Source organism: Canis lupus, chromosome 3 (genome assembly GCF_003254725.2).
Source record: "Canis lupus dingo isolate Sandy chromosome 3, ASM325472v2, whole genome shotgun sequence".
Classification (NCBI taxonomy): Eukaryota; Metazoa; Chordata; class Mammalia; order Carnivora; family Canidae; genus Canis; species Canis lupus.
In genome coordinates this window covers 66,564,357-66,588,779 of record NC_064245.1, presented here as the reverse complement: position 1 = coordinate 66,588,779, position 24,423 = coordinate 66,564,357, and the positions used below count along the sequence as shown (strand labels likewise).

Below are 24,423 nucleotides of genomic sequence, written 5' to 3'. Positions count from 1 at the left end.
CAAGGCTGGATTCACAGCTGCCCCCCATTTTGAAGTTATCTTTGCATCCCCAGAACCTAGCACAGAAGTGTCCCAAGTTGGATGGCACAGTGTGCCAGTGACTGAGGCCAAAGTTTACCCCTTTGAAAGTTAACAAGTATTTCTAGCAAGATCGACACTCTCTGAAATGTCAGGAGGGAACATGTTTCCTTTCACTTTCAAATTCCAAACCAGAATTCATTTTACCTGAACTAAACACTCAGGAAATAATGTGCTCCCCTGATCACAAGTAGCCAGCCAGATGGACTGAAATGACACATACTACCAGTTTAGAGGACATTAGATGAGGGCTGGATTGGTGTGTTTTTGCTCTATTATCCCCATTTCATACAACAGAAAACTGAGGCTCAGAGGTACTTTTTCCTAAAGGGCCTCAAGTACTATGCAAGTTATTTAAACTCTCGGAATCTATTTCCTCATTTGTAAAATGAGGATGATAAAAATACTCATTTCACAGGGCTGCAGTAAGCTAGTATTTATTTTGACAAGAAGCCTGAGGGTCAGAGGTTTAGTAACTTGCAGTAGTCATGCAGATGGCACATGGCTGGCTGACTTCCTGTCCTCTAGCTTCCTGCCTCTGCTCTCCCGGCACACGGGAAATGGGTCTAAGGTTTTCAGCTTTTAAATCCAAATTTCTAAGCTCAACCTTTCCATTAGAAGTTATTTTGTGACATTCTGGAAGCAAAACCATCTTTCGGAAGACTGTCTTAAATGTACTCTACATGCAATTATCTTTGTAAAATGCTAAAATGTACTATTAAAAGATTCTCACCTAGGTCATGAAAATTTTCTTCAGGTGGAACAATGACCTTGAGGTCTCCTTCCTGCTGGGATGATTTCCTCATGCCATTACCATCTCCTGCTTTCTCACTGGACCCTTGAACCAGCCGTTTGCCATCATAGGCAGCTGGAAGGACTGGCACCTGGGAAGGGCCAATTTCTGATTCTCGGCCATTAATACATTCAGTGGTGGTCTTCACGGGGGCTGAGGGCCAGGACTGCTCAGGGGAGGGCAGCTCCCCTGCGGAGTCTCTGGCAGGTGGCACATCATCGGCTTTCTTAGCACCGAGACTTACTGCTGGCAAACAGGAGGTCCTAAGGGAAGGGTCCTCAGCTCTCGGCCCCGCCATTTGCTCTGGTCCCATTGGATCCTCAGGTGAGTCTGCTCCCCTCTTCAAGCCCCTCCCTGCCCAACAGGTGCTATGCCCTGCAGGAGTTGCTTCCTGGCTGCCCTGCTCTCCCTGAACAGAGCTCAGCCACACACTCCTGTCTGCAGCATTTCCGAGGCACGAACTGTTCTGACTCTGTCCCTTCCCTGCCAGCGGCACCTCATGGGGCCCATCCTTGCTGCACCCCTCTCCCAGTGCTCCCGTAGCACCTGGTTGGCCACCCACAGCAGACTGCACGTTGACAGCCAGCCTGTGGTGCCCCTCCTCAGGACCCATGGCTCTGTTCCCTGCAAGCGGCCCAGGGGGCAGATGGCTGTTCTCAGCCATCAGGCTGGGACTTGGGGCTTCGCTCTTGTTCATCCTGGTGGCTGACGTGTCCTCTTTCCCAACCAGGTTGCTTGCGGTCTGCGGGCCCTCCTCATGCCTGTCGAGGCCAGCGGGCGCCAGCATGCACTCGGCTGTGCTGGTGGAGATGATGGCAGCATCACTCAAGTCCTCCATCCTTGCTGCGGTGGGTGGCTCATCATCCTGCGGGGCAGCGCCCATCATGACTGCCTCGCGGCCTTCAGAGGTGCTCGTGGAAATCATGGTGGTGTCACTGATCTCCTCCACTCGTGTGACCGAGGGCTGGACTTCCTCCCGAGGGGCAGCGCTGGACACAGGGCCCTCACAGTCTTCTCCCGAGCTGGTGGAGATGATGGCACTCCCGTCTTTCTCTTCCAGGATGGTAGCAGGTCGCGCCTTTTCACTTTCTGCAAGGACACCAGAAATAGAGGCCTCGCACTCCTCTGCTATGCTGGTGGAAATGAGTGCACACTCATCTTTTTCCTCCTTGCTGGTTGAGGCAAGAGGGCTTTCAACTTCTGCGGGTGCGCTGGGCATGGGCCCCTCAAAGTCATCAGTGCTCGCCAGGCTGGGGCCTGGAGTGCTTTCTTCGGCAGCAGCCACTGGCGGCTGACTGTCCACACATGTGATGGTTGTGGCGCTGGAAATGGGCACTTCGAACTCTTCCCCTATGCTTGTGGAAATCATGGCACACTCATCTTTCTCTTCATTTCTCATCGCGGGGAGTTGGCTTCCATCTCCTGATACCGCACTAGGCATGGGGACCTCAAATTCCTCCATGTTTATTCCGGTGCCTTCCATACTTTCTCCAGTTCGAAGGGCGCTTGAATGACCTTCTTCCATGCCTGTAACTGTGCTTAACTGAGTGGTGTAGTCATTTGTGGTGCTGGTGGAAATCATCAAGCCTTTGCCTGGACTTTTGGCCCCAGCTACACAAATTTGGTTGGTAACACTATCACTGGCTGTAGTGGCCATAAGGCCATCGCATTCTTCATGGTCCACAGAAGTGATGATACCTTCGTCTTCTTTTCCACTGGGTGATGTGTGACCAGCTTTCCGTTCTGGGACTGCCCCTGATGCAAGTACCTCATAACTGCCTCCCACCAAGCCAGTTGAAATAGTGGTATCCTCAACTTTTTCTTTTCTGTTGAGCAGACTGTCACTCTGACCTGAAGCAGCACTAGTCATGGGACCCTCGCAACCCTCGGGAATCGGTGCCACTTCACCCTTCCCTGAAGCTGCACTGGTCACACTACTTTCTACAATCCCTTTTGCACTGGAGCAGATCTCTACATGTTTCATGCCCTTCTCTGCACCACTCATGCTGTCAACCTTGCTCTCATTGGCATTGGTGATGGCAGGTCCGGCATCAGCTCCCATGCACCCTGCTGCAGTACCAATCTGACTGTCACCTTCTTCAGCACTTCCACAAATCGATACACCTTCGCTTTCCTCCTCTGTCCCAGTGCAAGTGGATGCATGACCAATTTCATTTCCTCTTCCAGTACTGGTCACCACCCCTTCGCCTTCCTCATCCTCCTCTTTTGCACCTGTGCTAGTTACGATTCCTTCATCATCACATGGCCCAGCGGCAACCGATGGCACATTAGTGGCTTCTTTGGCTACTGTGCTGTCCATTGCACTCTCTCCACTGTCTTCTGATTCAGAACTTAGAGCAAAGCCCTCACTGCCCTCTTCTGAACCTGTGCAGCTCGCCGGCCCCTCTCCATCTTCTTCTGTTATTCCTGTGCTGGTGACGGCACTTTCGCCTTCTGCCCCATCATTCACAGAAGCATCTCCTTCCTGGGGGGCACTGGTTCCTGGTGGCGTGTCGTTACTGACCAGGGCCACACGCTCCTCTTGTTGCTCGGCGCCTGTTACAGAGCACATAATAGAGGTAGCACTTCTCCTTTCTGCTCCGGTGCATGTCACAGTCCCCTCAGTCTCTTTTTTGGGGTCCATTCTTGTCAGATTTCTCTGGAATCCATCCACCTCTTCACTGCTTAAGGAGCCCTCCCTTATTTCTGTCCCGGCACTTGTCACTGCACCATCACTTTCAACTTCACTAATAATAAAGGCAACAGTTCCTTCAGCCATTTCCGAGTCTCTACGTGAAGAACCATCACACTTTTCTTCAGAGCCAGCACTAGTGACAGCATCATCTTTCTCTTCTGTCACACCACTGTTGACATTGTCTTCAACCATAATTGTGTGAGCAGCCACAGGCTCCACTGCCCTTTCTTCAGATTCAACCATGGCACACTCTCCACTCTCTCCTTCCTTGGTGCTTGTGAGGAAAGTTTCACTTTCAGCAAATCCTTCTGTGACAATACCTCCACCTTCTTCAGCTGCAGCAAAGACAGTGCATTCACTGGCTTCTGCCCCAGCATGGAGAGGATTGTTTCTAGAACATGCACCTGTTATGAAGCCTTCATCTGCCTCAATGCTGGTGCAGGGCACAGCTACCTCACCCTCTCCTGTTTCTGAGGAAGTGGTTGTGGCGTCCCCTGCCTTTACTGTGTGTAAGGGAACACCTTCATCCTTTCCTGCAGTACTAGTGGCAAGAGAAGTCTTCTCTGCTCTGCCAGACCCAGCTGCCCCATTGGCAGTCTTTTCATTCCTCTGCTGTAACACGGAGAAAGCAGCGTTACTTCCAGCACTGGTGTCAACCTCATTGTTTTCAGTCCTTCTTTCAACTGCAACTGATGTGTCTTCTGTATCACCTGGGCCACTACTACATTTATGCTGTACAGTCTCAGCATCTTGTTCTGTACTCATGCCTACTGCAGGGTCAATAGTGATGCTATGCTTTTTGCCATTTTCTAGTACAGCTCTCACTGTCTGCTTTGAACTGGGCTCTGTGTTAAAGTCACTTTCTCTCCTGGTCATGTCCATCAAGCTGCCTGCCTTGTTAGCATTCTCATTATCCATATTCACATCTGTTAGCTTGCTGTCAATGTTTACTTTTCCTTGTCTAGTGTGCAGCACAGTGGGCTGGTCACCTTCTGGAATGTGTCTTCTGTTATCCATGTTTGCTTTTGTTGGCGTATCTACTGTGGAAACTACCCCACTTTCCTTGCTGTCATGTGTCCTAGGGACTTCTGGTTCTCTAACAGTCGCACTTTGGTTAGGAATATCAGAGTGCTCCATGAGTGAGGTGCTGGCTGTGCTGCCTTCTAAAACAGTCGTTTTTTCAATCAAAGGATTTACATCTGCATCACGAGATTGTTTCTGAGGCATAACAGTTACTGAACTTAAGGATGGTGAAGGATCTAAATTTGGGGAATGTTCATGATCAGCATGTCCTTGAGCAACATGTTCTTCAGTGGGTCCGGTTGTGTTTTTCAGATTCTTTTGTGTCCTATCATTTTCTGATGGGGCTCGACACAATGGTCTATGACTAGTTTCAGAGTCTGTGTTTGTTTCATAAGTTCCCTGTTGAATGGGTTCTTTCTCCCCAGGATTCAGTTTGGACACAGTACTTTGGATATGCACTTTCTTAGTCAGGGTGCCCTTATGGTCAGCGTGTTTTTCTGAATTACTAACAACTCCTGTCCCACGTCCTGATTTACAGGCTACAACTGCTGTTTTTGAATCTACTGTGGAAGTTCTTAATTCATCATTTAGAACCATGATAGTGGTTTTATGTTTCATAATATTTTCAGAGTCAGGGTCTTGCTGCGAATTATTATTATTGCTGTCTTGGGTTTTAGATACTTCAAATACATTTTCAACAGCTGGCTCAGAATCAATTTCCATTGGCTCTTGTTCAGGCATTAATGTGACATCACTGGTCTTTTTGGGTTTCTGAACAGAGGAAATATTGGGAGCACTCAAAGAGTTTGCTGATTTTTCTTCTCCTTTGGTCATTTCTTGGGACAAGCTTCCTCTTCGGTTTTCACATAACCTTCTACTTAATTTCCTTTCCATAAGTGAACTATTCCCTCTGCCCTTTTCATGGTTACTGTCAACTTCTTTACCATCCTTGTCATCTGATTTTTCTTCCTTCTTTTTCACTTCCTTGCTACCATGCTTGAAGCTTCTGCTTTTGTGCCCATCTGATAACTTCCTCTCGGGTCTGGAGGAGCCTGAATCTTTATCAGCCTTATATTTCTCCTTTGCTAATGCTAACTTGGTTCTGTGATTAGAATCCTTCTGTGCACCATGTGAAGTAGAGGCACTATCCGATACAGCTTCAACACTACTTTCCTCAGGTTTGTCTTCAACTTTAGACTTTCGCTGTTTATCTGGGTCATTCTCCTCTGTATTCTTCTCTTTATCTGGTTTTGGAGTGGCTGTCTGTTTTGTGACAGTTTCTTGTGATTCCATTTCAACTACTTTTAACTGTTTACCTTGACTTTTTGGCTTTTGGTTAGACCTTAACGTAAGTTTCTCCTCTAGTAAGCTCTTTGTTTTTCGCTTTTCCTTGTGAACAACCTCTTCTGGTTTTGAATTACTATCTAAATTAGTTGAGTCTGTATCACACTTATCCTCTGAGTAACTTTCACTTCTTCTCTGTAATGTGATTCCATGTTGCTTTGAACTCAGAGAATCTTTCTGAATTTTAGAATCACTTGATCTTCTTGATTTGTGCTCTGCCTTAGTTTTTTCGGCTGATATGTGCCGCTCTTTTTTGTTGTTTTCTTTACGAACATTCTCATCTGTTTTTATAATATATTCAGAAACCGGCTTTCCATCTTTGCCTAAGATGGATAATTTCCTTTCATTCTTATGTTTACTTTTTCGTTCAGTTTTATCATCTGAAGAAAGTTTGGTTTGTTGACTTTGCTTTTGAATATTTTCATCCACTTTTAAACTTTTCTCGGAAGAGTGAAGCTCAGACTCATCACTTGTTTTGTGCAGACAGTCACCTTTATATTTATGTTTTGCAAATAATTTGTCTTCTGACAGAGTCTTCTCTTTTTCAGGCTTCTCCTTAGAGGATTTCGCCTCTTTCTTAGGTAGGCTCTTCATATGTGGGGTTTCAGAATCATCTTTTTTTAGATGCTTTTCATTTTTAAGTGTGCTTTTCTGTTTCTGGGGCTCTTCTGTGCCAATTTCTGACCGTTCCACTTGCCTTTTCCCATCTCTTGTATCAGGCTCTTCTTGGGTCCCTTCCACCACAACAGGGGTAGATGTGCGTCTTTTATGTTCTCTTTCTATTTTGGACTCATTTTTGTTTTCATCAGCTGGATGCAAAGACTCTGAAAGTCTCCGGGCAGGTTTACTTGGTTCACTTTTGGCATGAACATGCTTCAGATCCTTTGAAGAAGATACCTTTTCCTTTTCACAATGCTGTAAAAAAACACAAGTTAAAATATGAGCAATACTAAAGTCAATTTTTATTTTCAAACTTAATATTTAGATACAGTGGATATGCTGAATGCTACCATGTGTCACATGTCACTTAATCTTAGCCAGCAACCTGTGGTAGGTACTGGTGATCTCATTTTATGCACCAGGAAACTGAAGCTCAGCGTGACTCCATAACCTGATAACCAGACAAGTTTACAGGATTTCATTTTCAGTTGAAGACTCTTCCCACTACATCATAGATGTTTGTGCAGAGACTAGTTATTTCTCCTTAGACTTATCCATCACCTGGGAGGACTTTAACTCCAAATTGTTAAAGCTCATTAATACCCAGTAAGTACTAATAAATATAAGCTGCATGAATGATAATTGATGTTCTTTTTAGACCTAAAGCATAATACCTGATGATGAAGACAATTTAAAAATTTCACTGAAATAAAGGTTTCCTAAATTTTAATTTAGGAGCATGAATTATTTATGGAAACCTCATGAATCCAGGCTGCTTGTAGGACATTCAATACACACAATAACACAATAACTCACTGTAAGTAACTGTATCACATATAAAGCATGCTATGTTTATGTATCCAAAGGAAGACACTGATGAACTAGTGCATCTGACCCTTCCTTCCTGCCCCGCAGTATGGCACTGAGGAGATTATTAATATTAACAAGTGAATGCTGACTAAATACACTCACTGACTACATCCTGTAATTATGCTTATTCAAATAATGTGCTGAAGGTCTCAGAAAGATCTGTGTCTTTGGGTCAGTTTATCATTGCACCTTCCTTACAATGCAACACAAAGATTAACGCAATTCTACTAACTCAGAGTAGGACACAGCAAAATATTAAAAAATACATTAAAATTAAACTCATCAAAGAAAAAAATTAGGATTTTATCAACCTAATTTTATAGTGAGTTCCAACCAATTAATGTGAATAAAATTTTATGAGATAATTTTTCAAAGAAATTTATTACAAAATGAAGTTAAATATTTTAAAACATGCCATTAAAAACATCAGGACATATTTATAAATATGCCCCTAATTTCTGAATAAAGAAATCAAGATTTATTGGCTATGAACAAATAATTACTAAATTATTAGTTTTCCCTTGGTAATGTTAGCATAGTTTGGGTATGGGGGTGCCTGGCTGGCTCATTTGGAAGAACATGAAACTCTTGATCTCTCAGGGTCATGGGTTCAAGCCCCAGGATGGATGTGGAGCCTACTTAAAAAATGTTTGGCTTCAGAATTATAAATATGGCAGAGTAAATAAAGATTTAAATCCAGTGAAAGCAAAAGTTTATCCCAAGAAAATAATCCAAATGAGATAAAGAAATTAACTCACTGAATATATTTTTACTATTTAAATTGATCAGAACTTGGAAGTAATCTAAGTGGTCAACTCTAAGGAAATGCTTAAATGATGGTATGTCTATTCAATAGAATACTATACAATCGTTAAATATAGGATTAGAAGCTTAGAAGGTAACATTGAGTAAGAGGGAATGTTAAAATCCTTTTGCAAGATTACATCTACTCTAAAAAATTATGTACATTTGTGGAAGAGAATGAAATGCAAGAGAATGAAATGGATGGTCTGCTATGGCATAGGGATTTCAGCCTCCCTCCGCTTTCTTTACCATTATCACTACTAGCAACTTTGTTATTGTCAATATAAGAAATGGGCGGGGGGGGGGTTGGGGGGGTAAGGGAAAGGAAAGTAGAAAAAAGTAGGTATTACCTGGATAAAAGAGCACGGGAATCAACTGGCCAAAATGAGGAATTCAGGCCATAACAGGACGGCGATTCAAGAATGATGAGGGTGAGGGATTTTTAAATTTAACTTGGAAAAGACCAAACTTAGCTCTGAGTTTTCCTTCAAGGGATTGAGTGGCCTGTATCTAACAAAAGAACATTTAAAATGGGTTTTATTAAGACACACCTCACTTGTCTTGAGAGTTTCTTTGGAATCTTCTTCAGATTGCAGTTTCTTTTTAGAATTCTCTTCAACATTCCTAAGTGGGAGGAAAAAGTCATATATTTGAATCAAATATAAGAATTTCTTAGGAAGATTAAAAAAGTTAGTTTTCTTTCCTTTATTATAAACACTTAATCCATAAATGAAGACTCGTTACATTTCAATTTAACTCCTATCTTAGTCAACAGAAGCAAACACAATTCTCAAAGTGACACAGACTAACTTACTTTTGGTGCTAAAGCAAAGGATACTTGAAAAAAAATTCCTGATTTGTTGCTTAAAGATGAATATTTTATGGGCTATAGATTTTGAAAGTCTTACCATGTTTTGAGTAAACAGGAAAGTCATATTTATTCAGATCAACAGGAATAAGTTACAGTAAGAAAACCGAGAGCAGACTTCTCTGAGTTCTGTCAACTACTGATTCAGCTACCCTGAAGTCTGTGACAAATGTACATAATTGCATCCTGATTATTGCCTATGGCTCCCAGCATGTCAGAGCTATTTTCAGTCTCTTCAGCTTTCTAAGTTTTATGGAATTCACTCTGAGAATGCAATGATAAGTAAGAATTTGGTTCAGCCCTCTGGTTTATGGGGGGGAAGCATAAGGTACTGTTGAAGAGAATGCCCAAAAGCCTGGAAGATGGAAGCAGTCATTGTAAATAAGAGGTTATTGAATGTCCACAGTGGGGATATTTCCTGAGTGTTCTAGAGGGTCTAGAAACTCACTGAAATTCTAGAAAAAACTGTGTCTATGGATGTGCGTTTTTCCAGGGAGAATCCAAAGCTGCTGTCAGATTATGAAAAAGCCCTGGGGATCTCCCCCCAAAAAGACAGTAAGATACACTACTTTGAACTATAGATACTAACACAATGAATTATGATATGAAAAGTGAGACTCCACAGTTTTCATAAACATGCAATGATACACACATTCACAGTATGGCTCTTTATTGTCACTGCCAATGCTCTCTTCTGAAAGCATGCCAGGGAATGTGACAATGGGAATGCTGCCAGATAAAATATGTACCTTGAATCTTTCTTTCTTTTTTTGCTTAAGGCTACCTTTTTCTCTAAAACTTTCCGTTCTTTAAGGACTTCTTTAATTCTTGGGGTTTTAGGCTCCAAACTCTTTGTTGATGATTCTTCTAAGTCCACACTATTTTTGCCTAGGAAAGAAGGAATCAATAAACTGAATTTCAGAACGGAGTTTATAAACAGTGTAGTATTTCGTTTTCATTAAGATTTTCTAATCACTGCAAAAATGCTTTATGGCTTTAGTACTCTGAAGTTATGGTGGAATAAAATAGAATTTTAGATGGAGGAGTCTTACCTTTATTTCAAATGCACATGTATGTGTATATGGTTTTATATACTATAGAGGATCAGTGCCCAGAGGAAGTTCAGTTTTGTTCAATTCTAGACAAATGTCTGTCACTTTAGTTAACATAAAGCATAGATTAATTCTACTAACATCACCAGCAAGGCTTGATTACTCACAGGTTAACAATTCATTTTCCAATGATGATTCAATTCCACAATCATTGGGAAATAAATAAGTTGTATAAGCTGGTACCTGACAGAATGTTTAGACACAGAAATAGAATTTAAAAAGTGATCCAACACATCAGATTAAATAGGAAATCTCCCATACCTAAAGAAAATACACATTTCTTCATACAGCAGCTTTTTTGAGATGGAATTTAGATCATTTTATAATCTCATAAGTAATATGAATATATAAAAAACAATGAAGTATATAAGATATTTTAAAATATTAAAGTTAACATGTCCTATACCTTGACTCTTAGCTTTCGAAGACTTTGTTTTTTCAGCTTTCTGCTTTCGTTTTTCTTCAAGTTTCTCTCTATTAATTTGCCTTCTTAAAAGCCTTTCTTCTTTTTCTTTAGCCTAAAACCACAAAATATTCACAATTATCCTAACCAACCATCAGGAAAAAGCAAAAACAACTGAAAAAAAATGTTTGCCCTTCAAATGTTCTTACAAAATAATAAGCTTTGCAAAGGTGCATATTCATTACACAATTTGAAAACTACCAGAAGAGTAACAGACAGATATGATGCCAAAGGCATTATTTTGGGAAATGGTGGTTTAATAAACCAGTTAGTTTAATTAGAAGGAGAGCTGTGAGGTGCACCTGGGTGGCTCAGTCAGTTAAGCATCTGACTCTTGATTTCAGCTTAGGTCATCATCTCAGGTTTGTAAGACTAGGTCCCATGTGGGGCTCTACACTGTGCATGGAGTCTGCTTAAGATTCTGTCTCTCTGCCTCCCTCTGCCCTCTGCCCCACTGCTCTCACTCTCAAAAAAACAACAACAACAAAAAACCACAATAAACAAAATCCTATTGCATTAAAAAAAAAGATAGTTGTTAAAATATATATGAACATCAAGTATACATAGGCGAATCTCTGTTAACCTTTAAATTATTCTTCAAGGAGAAAGTTGAAAAGTTGAAGCAAAGCGCCAGGTAAAGGACTAGTTAGTAGGTACAACAAATACAACTTGCTAGTTATGCTCTCAGGACCCAGGTTTTGAACATGGGATTTTCTGCTTTCCTATTTAAAAAAAAAAAAAAAAAAAAGCCAAGAATCCAGTCATTCTCGGTTACTCCCACCATCCTTTCTCTGCTCAGAACTCAAAGTCTCAAAGTGCCCAAAACCCTAAGTACAGGCATTAACTCCTGATGAAGTAAGTTTCTCAAAAGATAAGCCACTGGGCAGCCCAGGTGGCTCAGCGGTTTGGCGCTGCCTTTGGCCCAGGGTGTGATCCTGGAGACCTGAGATCGAGTCCCATGTTGGGCTCCCTGCATGGAGCGCCTGCTTCTCCCTCCGCCTGTGTCTCTGCCTCTCTCTCTCTCTGTGTCTCTCATGAATAAATAAATACGTCTTAAAAAAAAAAAAGAGATAAGCCACTATCAGCATTTCTACTTCCTTCAAATAATTTTTCTAATATTTTCTCATTCTAAGATGTCCAATTCCTATTTTAATGTTTCTAAAACTGTGAATCATCTTAAAACTGATATACACATATGATGAAGCAACAATTTTTTTTCTCAAAGAAGGTATAATAATCCAAGGACACATCTTGTAACTAGAAATTATGTAGACTGCACTTCCCATCTGTTGATGGCTGCACATCCTCTGTACGGCTCAATCCACATTGGATTCAAACATGTCCATCCTGTGAAGCATTCATTACTAGTTTTTCACTATTGATCATAATGACACGAACACCCATGTCCCATGTTTATGTCTGTTCTGCCTCATTAAACGCCAGGTTCTGAAGGCAGAACTGATGTGCCACGGTTCGTTGCGCTGCCCAGTGCCTTGTACACAGACTAGTTTTCAAACCTTATTAAATAGGTTAAAATAGCAAGAGATCAAGTCTGACTTACAATTGACTGGCGCCTTTGTTCTACAGTAAGCTCATCGTCAGAATCACTGTAATACTTTGAGTAAAGATATGGTTTGTGAACATAAGCATGCCGTACACTTTTTGCTTTTCCTTCACTGGGATCACTGGTTTGAGTTTTTGTTTTGTTCTGCTTGTTCTTCTCTTCATCTGGAAGAAAGCCAATAGAAAAAGGAGTGCTTCTATGAAATGCCAATAAAATCAATACTATGCTTGATCAACATCAAGCAGCAAAAACAATACCAATGTAGTTAAAGTGTATTTGTAGGTCCAATGGGAAATATCAGTATGCAAAAAATCAGAAATAAACATTTTTGAAGGCTGTAATCCATATCTTACTTTATTTTTTTACAATTAGCTTCTCACACATAAAGAAAGCAAAGAAAAAGAAAAATTGTATCTCTTGTCATTTATGGTTCCTAAGCAAACAGTTAATTCTCATTTGTATGCCAGTGGACTTGGTATGAATATTCTATCATTATAAGACTGAACAGATTTACTCTAAGCCACACTTTATTTTTTTTAATTCAAGATTTTAATGACCACCTAAAAGTCTCTCATTTATGCAAGAAGCAAGAGTTAATAACTGGCCCTCCACCAAGTATATACTAAAACCCTTCTGCTTTGGGGTGCCTGGGTAGGCAGACGGTTAAGTACCTGACTTCAGCTCAGGTCCTGATTTCAGGGTCCTGGGACTGAGCCCTGTGTTGGGCTCCACACTCAGCAGGAAGCCTACTTCTCTCTCTCCCTCTGCCCCTCTCCCTCTGCTTATTCTCAAATAAATAAATAAATAAATAAAATCTTAAAAATAAAATGCCTCTACCTTAGGAAGGTACGTTGCCCCATTATATAACAAGTAGAAAATTTGTAAGCAAGGTTTTTATTTCCTACCACTTAGTACTCTTAAAATAATCATCTTACTTTTTTAAAGATTTTACTTATTTAACAGAGACGAGAGAGAGAGAGAGAGAGAGAGAGAGAGAGAGAGAGAGAGAACAAACAGGTGGAGCAGCAGGCAGGGGGAGAGGGAGAAGCAGGCTTCCCACTGAACAGGGAGCCTGATGTGGGACTCGATCCCAGGACCTTTGGATCATGACCTGAGCCGAAGGCAGACGCTTAACCTACTGAGCCACCCAAGTGCCCCACCTTCTTACTTTTTGGATATCACACATGTAAAACCCTAGTCCTGTACAGGGAAAAATTTGAGAAGCCCCACAAAAGCACCTAGAATGAGAATTTTAATCAGGCTTCAGAAAGTAGGGTGCTCACAGGATGAATGGTATTCATCCTACATAGGGCCTACAGAACTGACCTCACAAGGAGATATGAAAAACAGTGAATGCTGATGTTGCTTTTTGGGCTGGTCATTTTGTTTTTGGGGATATTAAGAATGTAAAACAGGAGAGACTGAAAAATATATCCATGGAATTAAAAGCATCCACTTTTTCTCCTCTAGGATTTTCTCTCGAGGTGTTCTCTCCAAAAGCCAATGGCAAATTTACAAGATGCTATTTATAAGGAATTGAAATATTTGATTTTTAAAAAAGGTCATAAGCAGAACTTAATTATGGGATACAGAGGAGCACAAAGTGTTGGTTAGAAGCCCAGTCTCAGGTTTGAAATTGGCACTGGAGCTCAAAAGCTGTGTGACCCTAGACAGGATCCCTTCTCTTAATGACTATTTCCTCACTTGGACCTACTTCTCAGGGCTACTGTGAGGATTACAGAACCTAGTACACAGAGCAGTGTGATAACTTAATACAATGCCTGGATCACAGTGCGCTTAATATGGGCTAGCTGAAAAACAAACCATGAAGTATGGTTTTGCCCTGGGACAAGACAAAACTATGTTCTAGCTTCTTGGGTGGAATCAATTTCGAAGTCTCTGGAATGTCATGTCGACAGGAGGATCTGTTTGCCTGGGGGTTTACAGTCAAGTTAACTCATCTAACAGTATGATCTGGGTTGGGAGATTTGGGACAGGGGGTGTCAGCTTGATCTTTGGAGGCGTTGGGGACTGAGATCAGACACCGTGTCTACTTGGTAGAGCTCCAGCAAAAACTTTGGACACTGGGGCTTATGCGAGCTTCCCTGGTTGGCAATTAGTCATATATATTGTCTGATATCAATGCCAGGAAAAGTAATGCTCTCCATGACTCCACTGGAAAAGGACAACTGGAAGCTCCATGTCTAGAACTTTCCTGGACTCCAGCCTATGTGCCTGTTACCTTGGCTAATTTTAATGTGTGTACCTCAGCTGTAATAAACCATAATCACAAATTTTAAAGCCGATTTCAGTGAGTTCTGTGAGTCCTTCTAGGAAATTATCAAACCTAAGTGTAGGCTTGAAGACCCCACATTTGTAACTGGTGTCAGAAGTAAGAACAATCTTGTGGACTATGCTCCTTCAACATCACCCATATGAACCCAGATACATACACTCACACATACAGCATCTTAATATACACTGTCTCATCTACATCTTCTAATAAACCTGGGGAATGGAGTTAAAAGATGGAGAACCAAGGCTTATTGAGTAACTTACCAAGCTTGCTCAGACAGACAACCTCGGAGCTGGGACTCAGAAACAAATCTTCCAACTACAAAGTCCCATGCTCTTGCCACTATACCACACTGTCTTTCACGATATAGCCATCTGAATATACAAATAATGCTCGACGGGAAGCTTCACAGAGGCATTATTAAGTAAAATGCTTTACCATCTGATGTAATCTCTCCTTCTTCCATGCTATCAGACATTACAACTTCCTCCTCAGTGTCTTCTTCAAAAGATGAGAGGTCACTGGTATGGACAGAGCTAACTGTGATGTCTGTAAGTCCATCCACATCAGAATCTATCAAAGAGCAATCTTCAAGAAGGAAATAAAACATGAAGATAAATCATGTTGTTACAAGAACATATTCAGCACCCAATTCCTAAATTACATTTATAATTTTCTGCATTAAGTACATGTCAAAGACCTTCAACTTTAAAAATAAAAATTGCTCAAAAAATGGAAAGAAATAAAGTCTCTCATCATTTATAACGAGTATCAAGGTAGAGCTGTTTTGGGGGAAAAAAAAGGCAAACTAGTATTCTATAAAAATAACTAATTTATGATGCAAATGACATACACAACAGCAAATGTTAAGAAAGTGAAATATTTACTAATATTTTAAAGATTAGGATGTACAACTAATGAGTTAAATTGCCTGAAATAATGTGTGCATAAATTGCAGGTTAAATAAGGTTTAGAGCTTCTCTATTGATTTACTTTGTGAGTTGGTACACTGACATAGAATATACAAATGTTTATTTTTTATTCTTTAGCAAAGGGGATATGAGTTTTTAGGCTTTTGAAACACAAGTATCAAATAAATTTATTAAAATTTGAAAGATAATTTGACACCCCCACCCGGATAATTTTTGATCTGTAAACAGTTGTAGATTTTTGCAAGTTTTTATATACCTTCTTTTGTCCCTTCAATGGTTTTAGCTTTATTACTGTTCTTTTCTGAAGGGAGTTTTGAACACTCTACTTCTTTTTCCTTTACTTGCTTTTCCTCTTTCACTTTTTGTAATTCCTCACTCCTTTTTGAGTGATCAAATTTCTTTTCAGTCTTTTCCTTCTTTTCTTTCTTTCTTTCTCCTTTGTCATTGCTCTCTGGCTTCTTTTCACCTTTGTCTGTTGATTTGTTTTTTTGGTCACTGCTTTCCTGTTGAACCTCCTTAATTAACTGAATTGAACTATTGCTCTCTTTTGTATGATTTTTAATTTCTTCAACTGGACAAGGGAGATCAGTAAATTCTTCAGACTTAGGGGCTGTTTCCTGTCCTTCCCCTGCAGAGTCGGATGCAGATTTTTCTTTTTCGGCCATGTCCTCTGAAGTTCTCTCTTTTTCAGTACTAGTGTCCATGCTTGGCTGAGAAGGGAGTTTTTTGGATACTCTCTCGCTGGTCTTGGCATTTGACGTTTCTGTCGAAGCCCTGGCTGCACTAGCTTCTTGGTTAAGAGAAGTTATGGTTTCCAAGATTGACATGGCATCATTGGCTACATTAGCACTGGGTCCAGGAGTTGGGATACCTTTGAGGAAAAGACAAATATTAGAAAAAATTTATGCAAGGGCAACTTGATAGCTGTTGATTGAATGGCCGACTCTTGATTCTGGCTCAGGTCATGATCTCAGGGTCCTGGGACAGAGCCCCACATTGGGCTCCATACTTGGTGGGGAGTCTGCTTGAGGATTCTCTCCCTCTCTCTCTTTCCCTCCCTGGGATCATGCATGCGTTCTCTAAAATAAATAAATAAATATTTAAAGTAAAAAAAGAAAAAATATATGCAGAAGGCAAGCCACTGAATTAATGCTATAAGCCACTATCATCTTTATAAGACACATATGCTATAAAGGCCATTCATATACCTTTAGACTTTCAGATACCAGTGCTAATACCTAGCATATTATAAATTCTCTACTGTTCTAATACTAAATCATAGAAAGCTACCATGCAAATCTGGTAATTCTCTTTAGTTTAAATTTTAATTATTCCTTCTATTGAAACACACACATATACATTCAGTATATTAGTAAAATATCTATTATTTTGCATTAATGTAAAAAAGAAATGTTCTGTCAGTTGAGGAATATAGGGGATATTTAAAACAAATATAATTTCACTAGAGTAGCCAAGGAGAGATGTTTTAAGGAACTAAATATCTCTAACTTGATACTCAGTTCAAGAAGCAAAGCAATGGAACTGACCAAGAGTAAAAGCAAGGCACCTTGTGTAATGATGGAAGAGTCTGGTTTCTCATCATCAGGGACTGTACTGCCACTTGCTTCCTCTTTGTGATTTAGTGTAGCCAAAAACTCATGCACAGCTTTCTCCACTTGAGGTCTAAATGTGTGGTTGATCTTTGGATCCACAACCTGAGAAATAATTCGGTCAATACCAGACTCCAACATTCCTGATCTGAAACACAAGATAATTTTTACAGAGAGGTAAAAAAAAATTTTTTTTACTTTATCTGCATTAATTACTTTTAAATAAAATTGTTATCTATTACGTATATGTTCAACCTTAAATTGCCCCAAACCACTCACCTCCATATATGGAGAGAACAGGCAGTGGGAAATATACCACACTACAAGAAAGTCTGTATACCTTTTACCACCAGTGTCACAAGTGGAAATACTGAAGTAGACAAAATAAAAAACAAAACACCCTTAAAACTAGATACAATACACCATATCTAGAGCCCACACTTACAAGTGATGCGTACCTTACCCTAACCCTGGCAGGGCATATGGGAGTAAATGAACATAAAAGCTGAGTTCTGGGTATAAAATAAACCTATGTACTCTACAACTTTTTTTTTTTTTTAAGCAGAAATATGTAAGCCTTTTTGTAAGTATTAGGATCTCTAGGAAAACTGAAGAACACATACAGAGTATAATTTCATCAAACTTACAAAAAAAAAAAAAGCAAGCAAGCAAGCAAGCTTTAGAAAAACAAAAATAAAACTTAAGACTTCTGGCTTTCTTTGAATATCTTCCTGCTATAAAAACTTATGATTTATTCATTCAACAATTATGTTATGAGTGTCTTCTTAACAGGCACCATGCTAGTCACTGGTTCACTACAAATCAGACCTGATCCTTGGTCTGGCAGGAGAGACAGACACAAACAATTAAAATACCAGATAACAGGCATTACAATACACCATATACTGTAGGGAAAGAGTGGAATAAAGAATCACTAGATATGTTTAAGGTAATCTGGGAATGCTTCACAAAGGGGAGACATTTGTACTGAGCCTTGATTTGCACACAAAGAAGAACGGGTTTAGAGAGATAAACACAAGAGACAGAGGAGCAAAGGAGACAACAAAGTCTGAAAAGTGCAGAAAATCACAAAAGTGTGAGTAAAATAAGAGGACACAGATTTAAGTAATGCACCTAAAACTTAATTCTAAAACAAAACATAGCAAAGTAGACCGAACCACCTGAGGAGCTAATGTTCCTTGGATAGTGCTGGAAGAGCCAGGGGCTGTCCCTTCCAGCTTCTAGGCTTCAGGCTCCCTCTGCAGAATGGGGGGGGGGGGGGGGTGTTTCTCCTTATATTTTTACAATGCTATTTTTGAGTGCAGCTCGGTCTGGAGTAGAGGATGAATTTGATTTCCATTTCCTGAGGCACTTTGCTGCCTTGTGATACTATGATTTTACTTATGTGGGCCATAGAGAAAAATGAGTCAACACTGCACAAAGGAGGTAACCTGCTTTTTAAAGTTCTAAGATTAAAAAAAAAAGCGCAATTCCTACAAACATTGTTATATCTTAGAGGTGCCTTCAAAATGTAGCAGGTGGAAAAGAAAACAAGGACAAGCAACCTTAAAAATGTTTTAAGGCACAATACAAAGGTATCACATAAAAAATAAAAACCCACCGACCTTAAAATTATTGCTGTGGCCTCTCTCTGCCTATATTCCAGGTCTTTGTCTACTTCAGTCTAGTCTCCCACCGAGGTCAGCTCTGATCTTAAAGTGGAGGCCAGTCCTAGTCTCCCACCGAGGTCAGCTCTTAGTGGGCTTACTCGAGTGCGGTGTGGTCACAGGTGCCTCACCAGAGGGGAGAAGGCGAAGCCCTGTATCCATCTAAGGACAAAGGCAAAAGTGCCAGTAGGTGGTATTTTCCTGATTAGAGCTCCTTCCTTGTTTTCCTTTTAAATTGTTCAGTTAAGATCACTATTTAGAACTATCCAGCTAGCATTTTAGGTTCTGCTGTTCAAATGAATGCATAAAAAGACTACTAGATGTTCTGGTAGCTGAAGAACACCTGACAGTAGATGCCCGGGTCTATTCCTATGCTCTGGCATTGAAACATGCAAACACAAAGCCGTTTGAAGTTCCTTTCCTGAAGTTTTAAGGCCAAAGGACAGTAGCCCTTTTTTATAAACAAGACCACCAGGCCTCCTTCACTAAGTCTTTGTATTCAGCTTAATGTAGATTTGAAATTAGCTTTTTAATTAAATAAAAGCCAATGCAGAATACATGTGGTGATATGGAATTGTGATTACAGGTAGGCTGTAGTTTTCATTTAAATACTAAACTCTGGCAAATATTGAGAAAGAACATAAATGCAGATACCCAGTTTTTTTTTTAAAGTGTCAGAATATCAATGATTAAATCGAACCATTCAAAAGTGCTGATATTAGCCAGGTTTTGTTCCACAAAAATGGCAATTGTAGATGGTTCAAGCTAATGGTCAACTGAATATTTCTCAAAGTCTCTGTGTGAAAAATTGTTTTGAAATTGTGTTTATAGGGGTTAGTCCCTCCCTATACCAGTAGTTGGACACGACTAAATACTGTAGCGTCTTTAAGGAAGCCTGAAAATGTTATAAACAGTAACATATAACTTTACTAATGGAATTTAAATGAGAGAATATTTTATTTAGAAATAAATAACATGGCTAGAAAAAAATTGACAGATGTCCCAAGTAGAGCAATGACTAAATTCTCCAAGAGAACACCCTTTCCTTCCAAAACATTTCTAGAAGTCAGTTCCGCATCCGCCACATAGTAACTGCTGGTAGTCACAAGAACCCATTAATGATGGGGTACAGCAACCCCTCACCAAACAAGATTCTGTGAAAATAACTTTTATTGGTGCTCTAAGAATTGTTAAGTGCTTGATTTTACAAGGACAAGAAACTAATAAATGACTGCTTCTCTCCTCTGTAGATTTTGTATGCTAAGCAGTAAATCAGCCTTCCAATTTAGTATCTTAACATACGAAAAAAAAGAATGCACCCCCCCCAACCCCTGAAAAAACGGTTTTTAAAGCAATATAATCATTTGTGACAAGGGTGAAAGCACTCAGTAATTAGGAGTACTCTGTAGAAGTAGGGGGTGTGCATGACATTGTTGGTAGGCTTCCAGACCCAGTGTCCCCCACCCTCCCACCCTCCCTCCCCCCTTGCTATTATGGCTACTGTTCTGAAAACCCAGAGAGTAGTTACCCCTAGGTTTGTTTCCCCACACCCAACAGACCTCTACTGCCTCAGGTTTTCAGGAAAGGCTTTGGTTTTTCTCAGTCTTACAATGCAATCCTCCCTGGCAACTTTTCATCTCTCCTGGGCTTTTTAAAAGGTTCCTCAAACATCCTTTAAAATGTAGACTTTAAACCTATTGTTAAATTTCCCCCTTCTCAGGTGGTAGGAGACAGTCTGAGCCCCCAGGCTCCCAGTTTCTAGGATTACCTGGGGCTAAATGGCTCTTTGAACCAGAGTATGCAGTTCTTTTTGTGGAGTTTCCTGCAGGTACAACTATCAGTGAAGTATGCACACTATAGGCTGGCAAGGTTCCTACGGGAGAAGAGGGTATGAAGAGGTGGCAGGCAGAAAATGGATTTGCTCAACAGTGTAAAAGTCACATTTCATTCTAAAAGATGGGCTTGAACGAAAATATCTGTCAAGAGAGGAAGACTAGGCACTCTTTAAATAACAGGCACCCCTTCAGCTGGGAGGGTGAAGCAGAGATCCAGTGTCAAGGTCTTCTTGTCTTGGCAAATATTTATATTCAAGAACAAGATAGTATTGTAAATCTGCTTTTTTGGGAACAAATATGGTGGGGTTTTTTTAGGTCCCTCTAAACATTTCAGCTCTTTTCATTCTCTTTATCTTATGTTTACTCAAAAGTGGCTCTGACAGGTCCCAACACACTTTCCTTTTTTTTTTTTTTTTTCCCCATAGCATCACTAAAAAGCAGAGTTAAAAGTCATAGTTAAGTGCCAAAAAAAGTGGTGGTGGTGGGTGTATTAGAAGATAGAAGACACAGCCTCAAATCAGATCAGAGGAAATTATTTTAATTGCAATAATCTAGAATATCTTTTTTTGTCAAAGAGCAAGAAAAAAGCCTGATTTCTTAGGGTTAAGAAAATGGTTGTGAATGAACTATAGAAGATATTCCGGCACTTATCATCTATTAATATTCTACCCTATGGTTTTTTGTTTTGTTTTAAGTCACATTGTCATCCTTTCCTTCAGGTATTTCCACAGGTCTACAGGAGAAAATCAGACTAAAATTTATGGGGGAATGTGAAGTGAATTTTAGAATTCACTTTAGAATTCTAAAATTTAGAATTTTAGAGCTCACTCTAAAATTATACTGTAACATATATAAAGCGGCCAACCAAACTTGACAAAACATCATCAGACTTCCATGTAATGTCTCTGCCTTCCAGGGTAGGTAGACATTGTCAAGCTAGCCTCCAGGCTGAGACTTACTTGAGCACTTGCTGTCTAATGTTGTTTCGGAGCTGGTTCTTATTGAGGTGGGGACTCCAAGTATGAGTTGCCAAGTGGTTCGCAACAAAGTTGTCAACACGTTGCCTCAGGTTCTGGTAGGCAGGCTGGAGAGGAAAAAAAAAAAAAAAAAACAAATGTTAAAAATCTCCAATGTTATACAATATCAATATTTACAGCCTCAGGAATTTGAGAATCTTTAACAGTGTTAATTTTTTTTTTAGATTACAGTATCAATGTGGCGACTAAGTTTCTCAGCTTAGGACCATGCCACTTCAGGACAACTGAAGACATTCAACTGCTACTTATTTTGTCTAAGACACAATGTTTGGAGATGTAAAGAACACAAAGAAGTAAGACATCCCTCTTATTTATATACAAGGGACTAGAAAATAAGACAGATATTAGTGTTAGCTGATTTGGAGCAAAGAAAAGGAGAGGAGTAGAGGAATTAAGTCTTCATTGAGAACAAGGCATTTGAGTTGGACCTTCAAGGTTTCCCCAACACAGAGCTGGTAATTGGAAAGGTGGGCCTTGCACATACAGCCAACAATAGAAGCAAAGACCAACTGGACGAGAAAACGTGGAGGTCAGGTGAGTTTGGAGGCCTTCAATTTGTTTGGAGAAGAGAATATAAAAAAGGAGTGATATGAGGCTGGAGACAGCTTGGGGGCGGGGTTTGAAGGGCTTCGGGTACCACAAGACTGGGATTAGGGGGTTTAGAACTGGAACCCACTGCACACAAGCAGAGTGAAATGTGATAGCTGAATTTTCTGATAATTCATCTTCTGATAGAGGGTAAAGAGACACAAAATATACTTAGGAAAGGATGCAAGAACTCCAGTGATGAAGGTCTATATTAGGGTGGTAGAAATGGGCTGAAAGGCATGGAACCAAGAGAAGTTATAGAGGGCCAACACTAGAACTAGGCACTAAATTTGATGTAAGGTAGTTGGGAATGATTTTGTCCCCTCCACCCCAGGGGACATTAGATGATGTCTGGAGACGTTTTTGGTTGTCAAACCTCAGGGAGCTGCTACTGGTATCTCGTGGGTAGAGGGTAGAGATGCTGCCGAATAGCCTAGAGTGCAGAGGGTAACCCAGAACAACAAAGAACCATCCAGCCAAAAACGTCATCAGTGCTGAAGGTGAGGACCCCTAAGGTAAGGGGAGCAGGAGAGAAGACACAGATTGTGTCACTTCTTAAAAGGAAGGAGTATTTGACCACTCCAGCAGGACTGCATACTCCATTCAGAGAGGCTCCTCTCACCGACCCCCCCGCCCTCCAACTCATGTTCTTTCAATCTACCCGGTCTGCAAAGAGGGTGGAGGGCAGGGGGGCCACTCCTATCTTACCTTCTATCACTTTCTCCTTCACCAGATTCTGCCTCAGTCCTTCCACACTGACTGGTCTCTACTTTGAATGCTCAGCTCCATATAGCTAGATGGCTCCTTCAGGTCCTTCAGTGATGGCTCAAGTATCACCTTACTGAAATCTTCCCCGGAAAACTTACTGAACACAAATCAGCAACCCTTTCTACCCTCACCCTGCATTATTTATTCCATAGAACCTATGACACATTACTTCCTGCCTGTTTTTCTCTGCTGGGATGCAACTCCATAACAGCAGGGAGGTTTTGTTCACTGCAATATCCTGGCATCTAACACAGTGCCTGGTACATATTTGTTGGGTGAATAAATATATATGCTCTTTGATATTCCTTTCAAATTTAAAAAGAAAAAGGCAATAATCACAGTGACTAGAAGCCATTTGTAACTGAGAAAGTATCCAAAAATCGGCCTCTGTTACCTGGGGAGAAAGGCTGGTGAGCTCCCTGCCTGGGACAGAATGATGGGCCTCTCTTGATCTTCCCTCTCCACTCTCCAGTGTGACCTCAGAACAAAAGGGTCAGAATAGCCTTGTAATCTCTCCGCTTGCTCCAGGAATCTGGGAACTAGTAATCTATATAGCAGAGGAGCCTCAGCAGTAGTTAGATCTTGATGTCCAAGGCTCCAATTCTTTGATAGAAGGCTGATTTGGTCTGCTATGGTCATTCCTCTCTTGGTTGGTTAAGGACCATCAATGACCCCAGGATAGTTTGGAGGGTTTTACAGTCTTGTGGAGTGGCAGCAGACTTTGGTTATTTCTCATCTTGCTTTAAACACACAGGACTGGATGACAGTTTTGCTCTTGGAAAGCACCTGATAGGTATTAAATGTCTTGATTTTTAAATATGCATGTGACTGACACTCTAGTTACTGCTACGACCCTATACAGTATATACTGCAGGTCAGAGTTTGACATAAAGCAGGTCAGTCTTCAGGGTGTCAATTATCAAAAGCACCATACCACAAGTGGTCTCAATTATAAGGTGTTCTTACAGCTGAGACTCAACAGTTCCATTAAAGTGATGCTCCTTTGCATGAGGGAATCTTATGTCTATTCTGGCCCATTCATCACATTAAGAGGATGTTGAGCTCATATGGAAAAAAAAAAAAAAAACTTGGCTTCTGTATGTTTTCTGAGACTTTCAAACTTGTCTTTTTTTTTTATTTAAATAAGGAAAGGGAGTATAAGATGCTACAAAATAAGAACAAATACTTTAAATTAAAATCTACATGATTGTAAAGCTACAGAAGAGGAAGACAATCATGGGAGAAAGCAGCAAGATAATCAACCAGAAACATCAGGCACAGAGGTAGAAAGACAAAGGGAAAAAGAGGGGAGGCATCAGGAGTGAAGAAAGAGACATGAGAGGTGAGGAAAGAATTTCCACCATACCCAGGCTTCCTCTTCTGCCAGGGAAGGGCTATCATTTCAGTTCTACTCTT

At 40.5% G+C, this 24,423-nt stretch overlaps 1 protein-coding gene and 1 long non-coding RNA gene across 9 annotated transcripts in view; one reads left to right on the top strand and one right to left on the bottom strand.

Annotated features, from left to right (window-relative positions):
- Positions 1-24,423, bottom strand: part of BOD1L1 (biorientation of chromosomes in cell division 1 like 1) — a 54,931-nt gene that overhangs the window by 27,889 nt on the left and 2,619 nt on the right. For all 7 annotated transcript variants that reach the window (XR_007409923.1, XR_007409922.1, XM_049108617.1 and 4 more), the window contains exons 2-10: positions 21,574-21,698; positions 17,070-17,260; positions 15,759-16,373; positions 15,009-15,158; positions 12,272-12,438; positions 10,654-10,765; positions 9,885-10,023; positions 8,819-8,891; positions 812-6,848 (exon numbers count right to left, since the gene is read on the bottom strand). Coding sequence is in view for 5 of the 7 variants with exons in the window: in XM_049108617.1 (XP_048964574.1) it covers positions 812-6,848; positions 8,819-8,891; positions 9,885-10,023; positions 10,654-10,765; positions 12,272-12,438; positions 15,009-15,158; positions 15,759-16,373; positions 17,070-17,260; positions 21,574-21,698 (7,609 nt within the window). In the remaining 2 variants the exon portion in view is untranslated. The remainder of the gene's footprint in view (positions 1-811; positions 6,849-8,818; positions 8,892-9,884; positions 10,024-10,653; positions 10,766-12,271; positions 12,439-15,008; positions 15,159-15,758; positions 16,374-17,069; positions 17,261-21,573; positions 21,699-24,423) is intronic.
- LOC112654134 (uncharacterized) lies at positions 21,551-23,307 on the top strand. Of its 2 annotated transcripts, none has more exons than XR_003132765.3 (3): positions 21,551-21,689; positions 21,816-21,944; positions 22,973-23,307. It is a non-coding gene; the product is annotated as an uncharacterized LOC112654134 (long non-coding RNA). The 2 variants fall into 2 exon arrangements; XR_003132763.3 differs by having other exon boundaries at positions 21,816-22,185.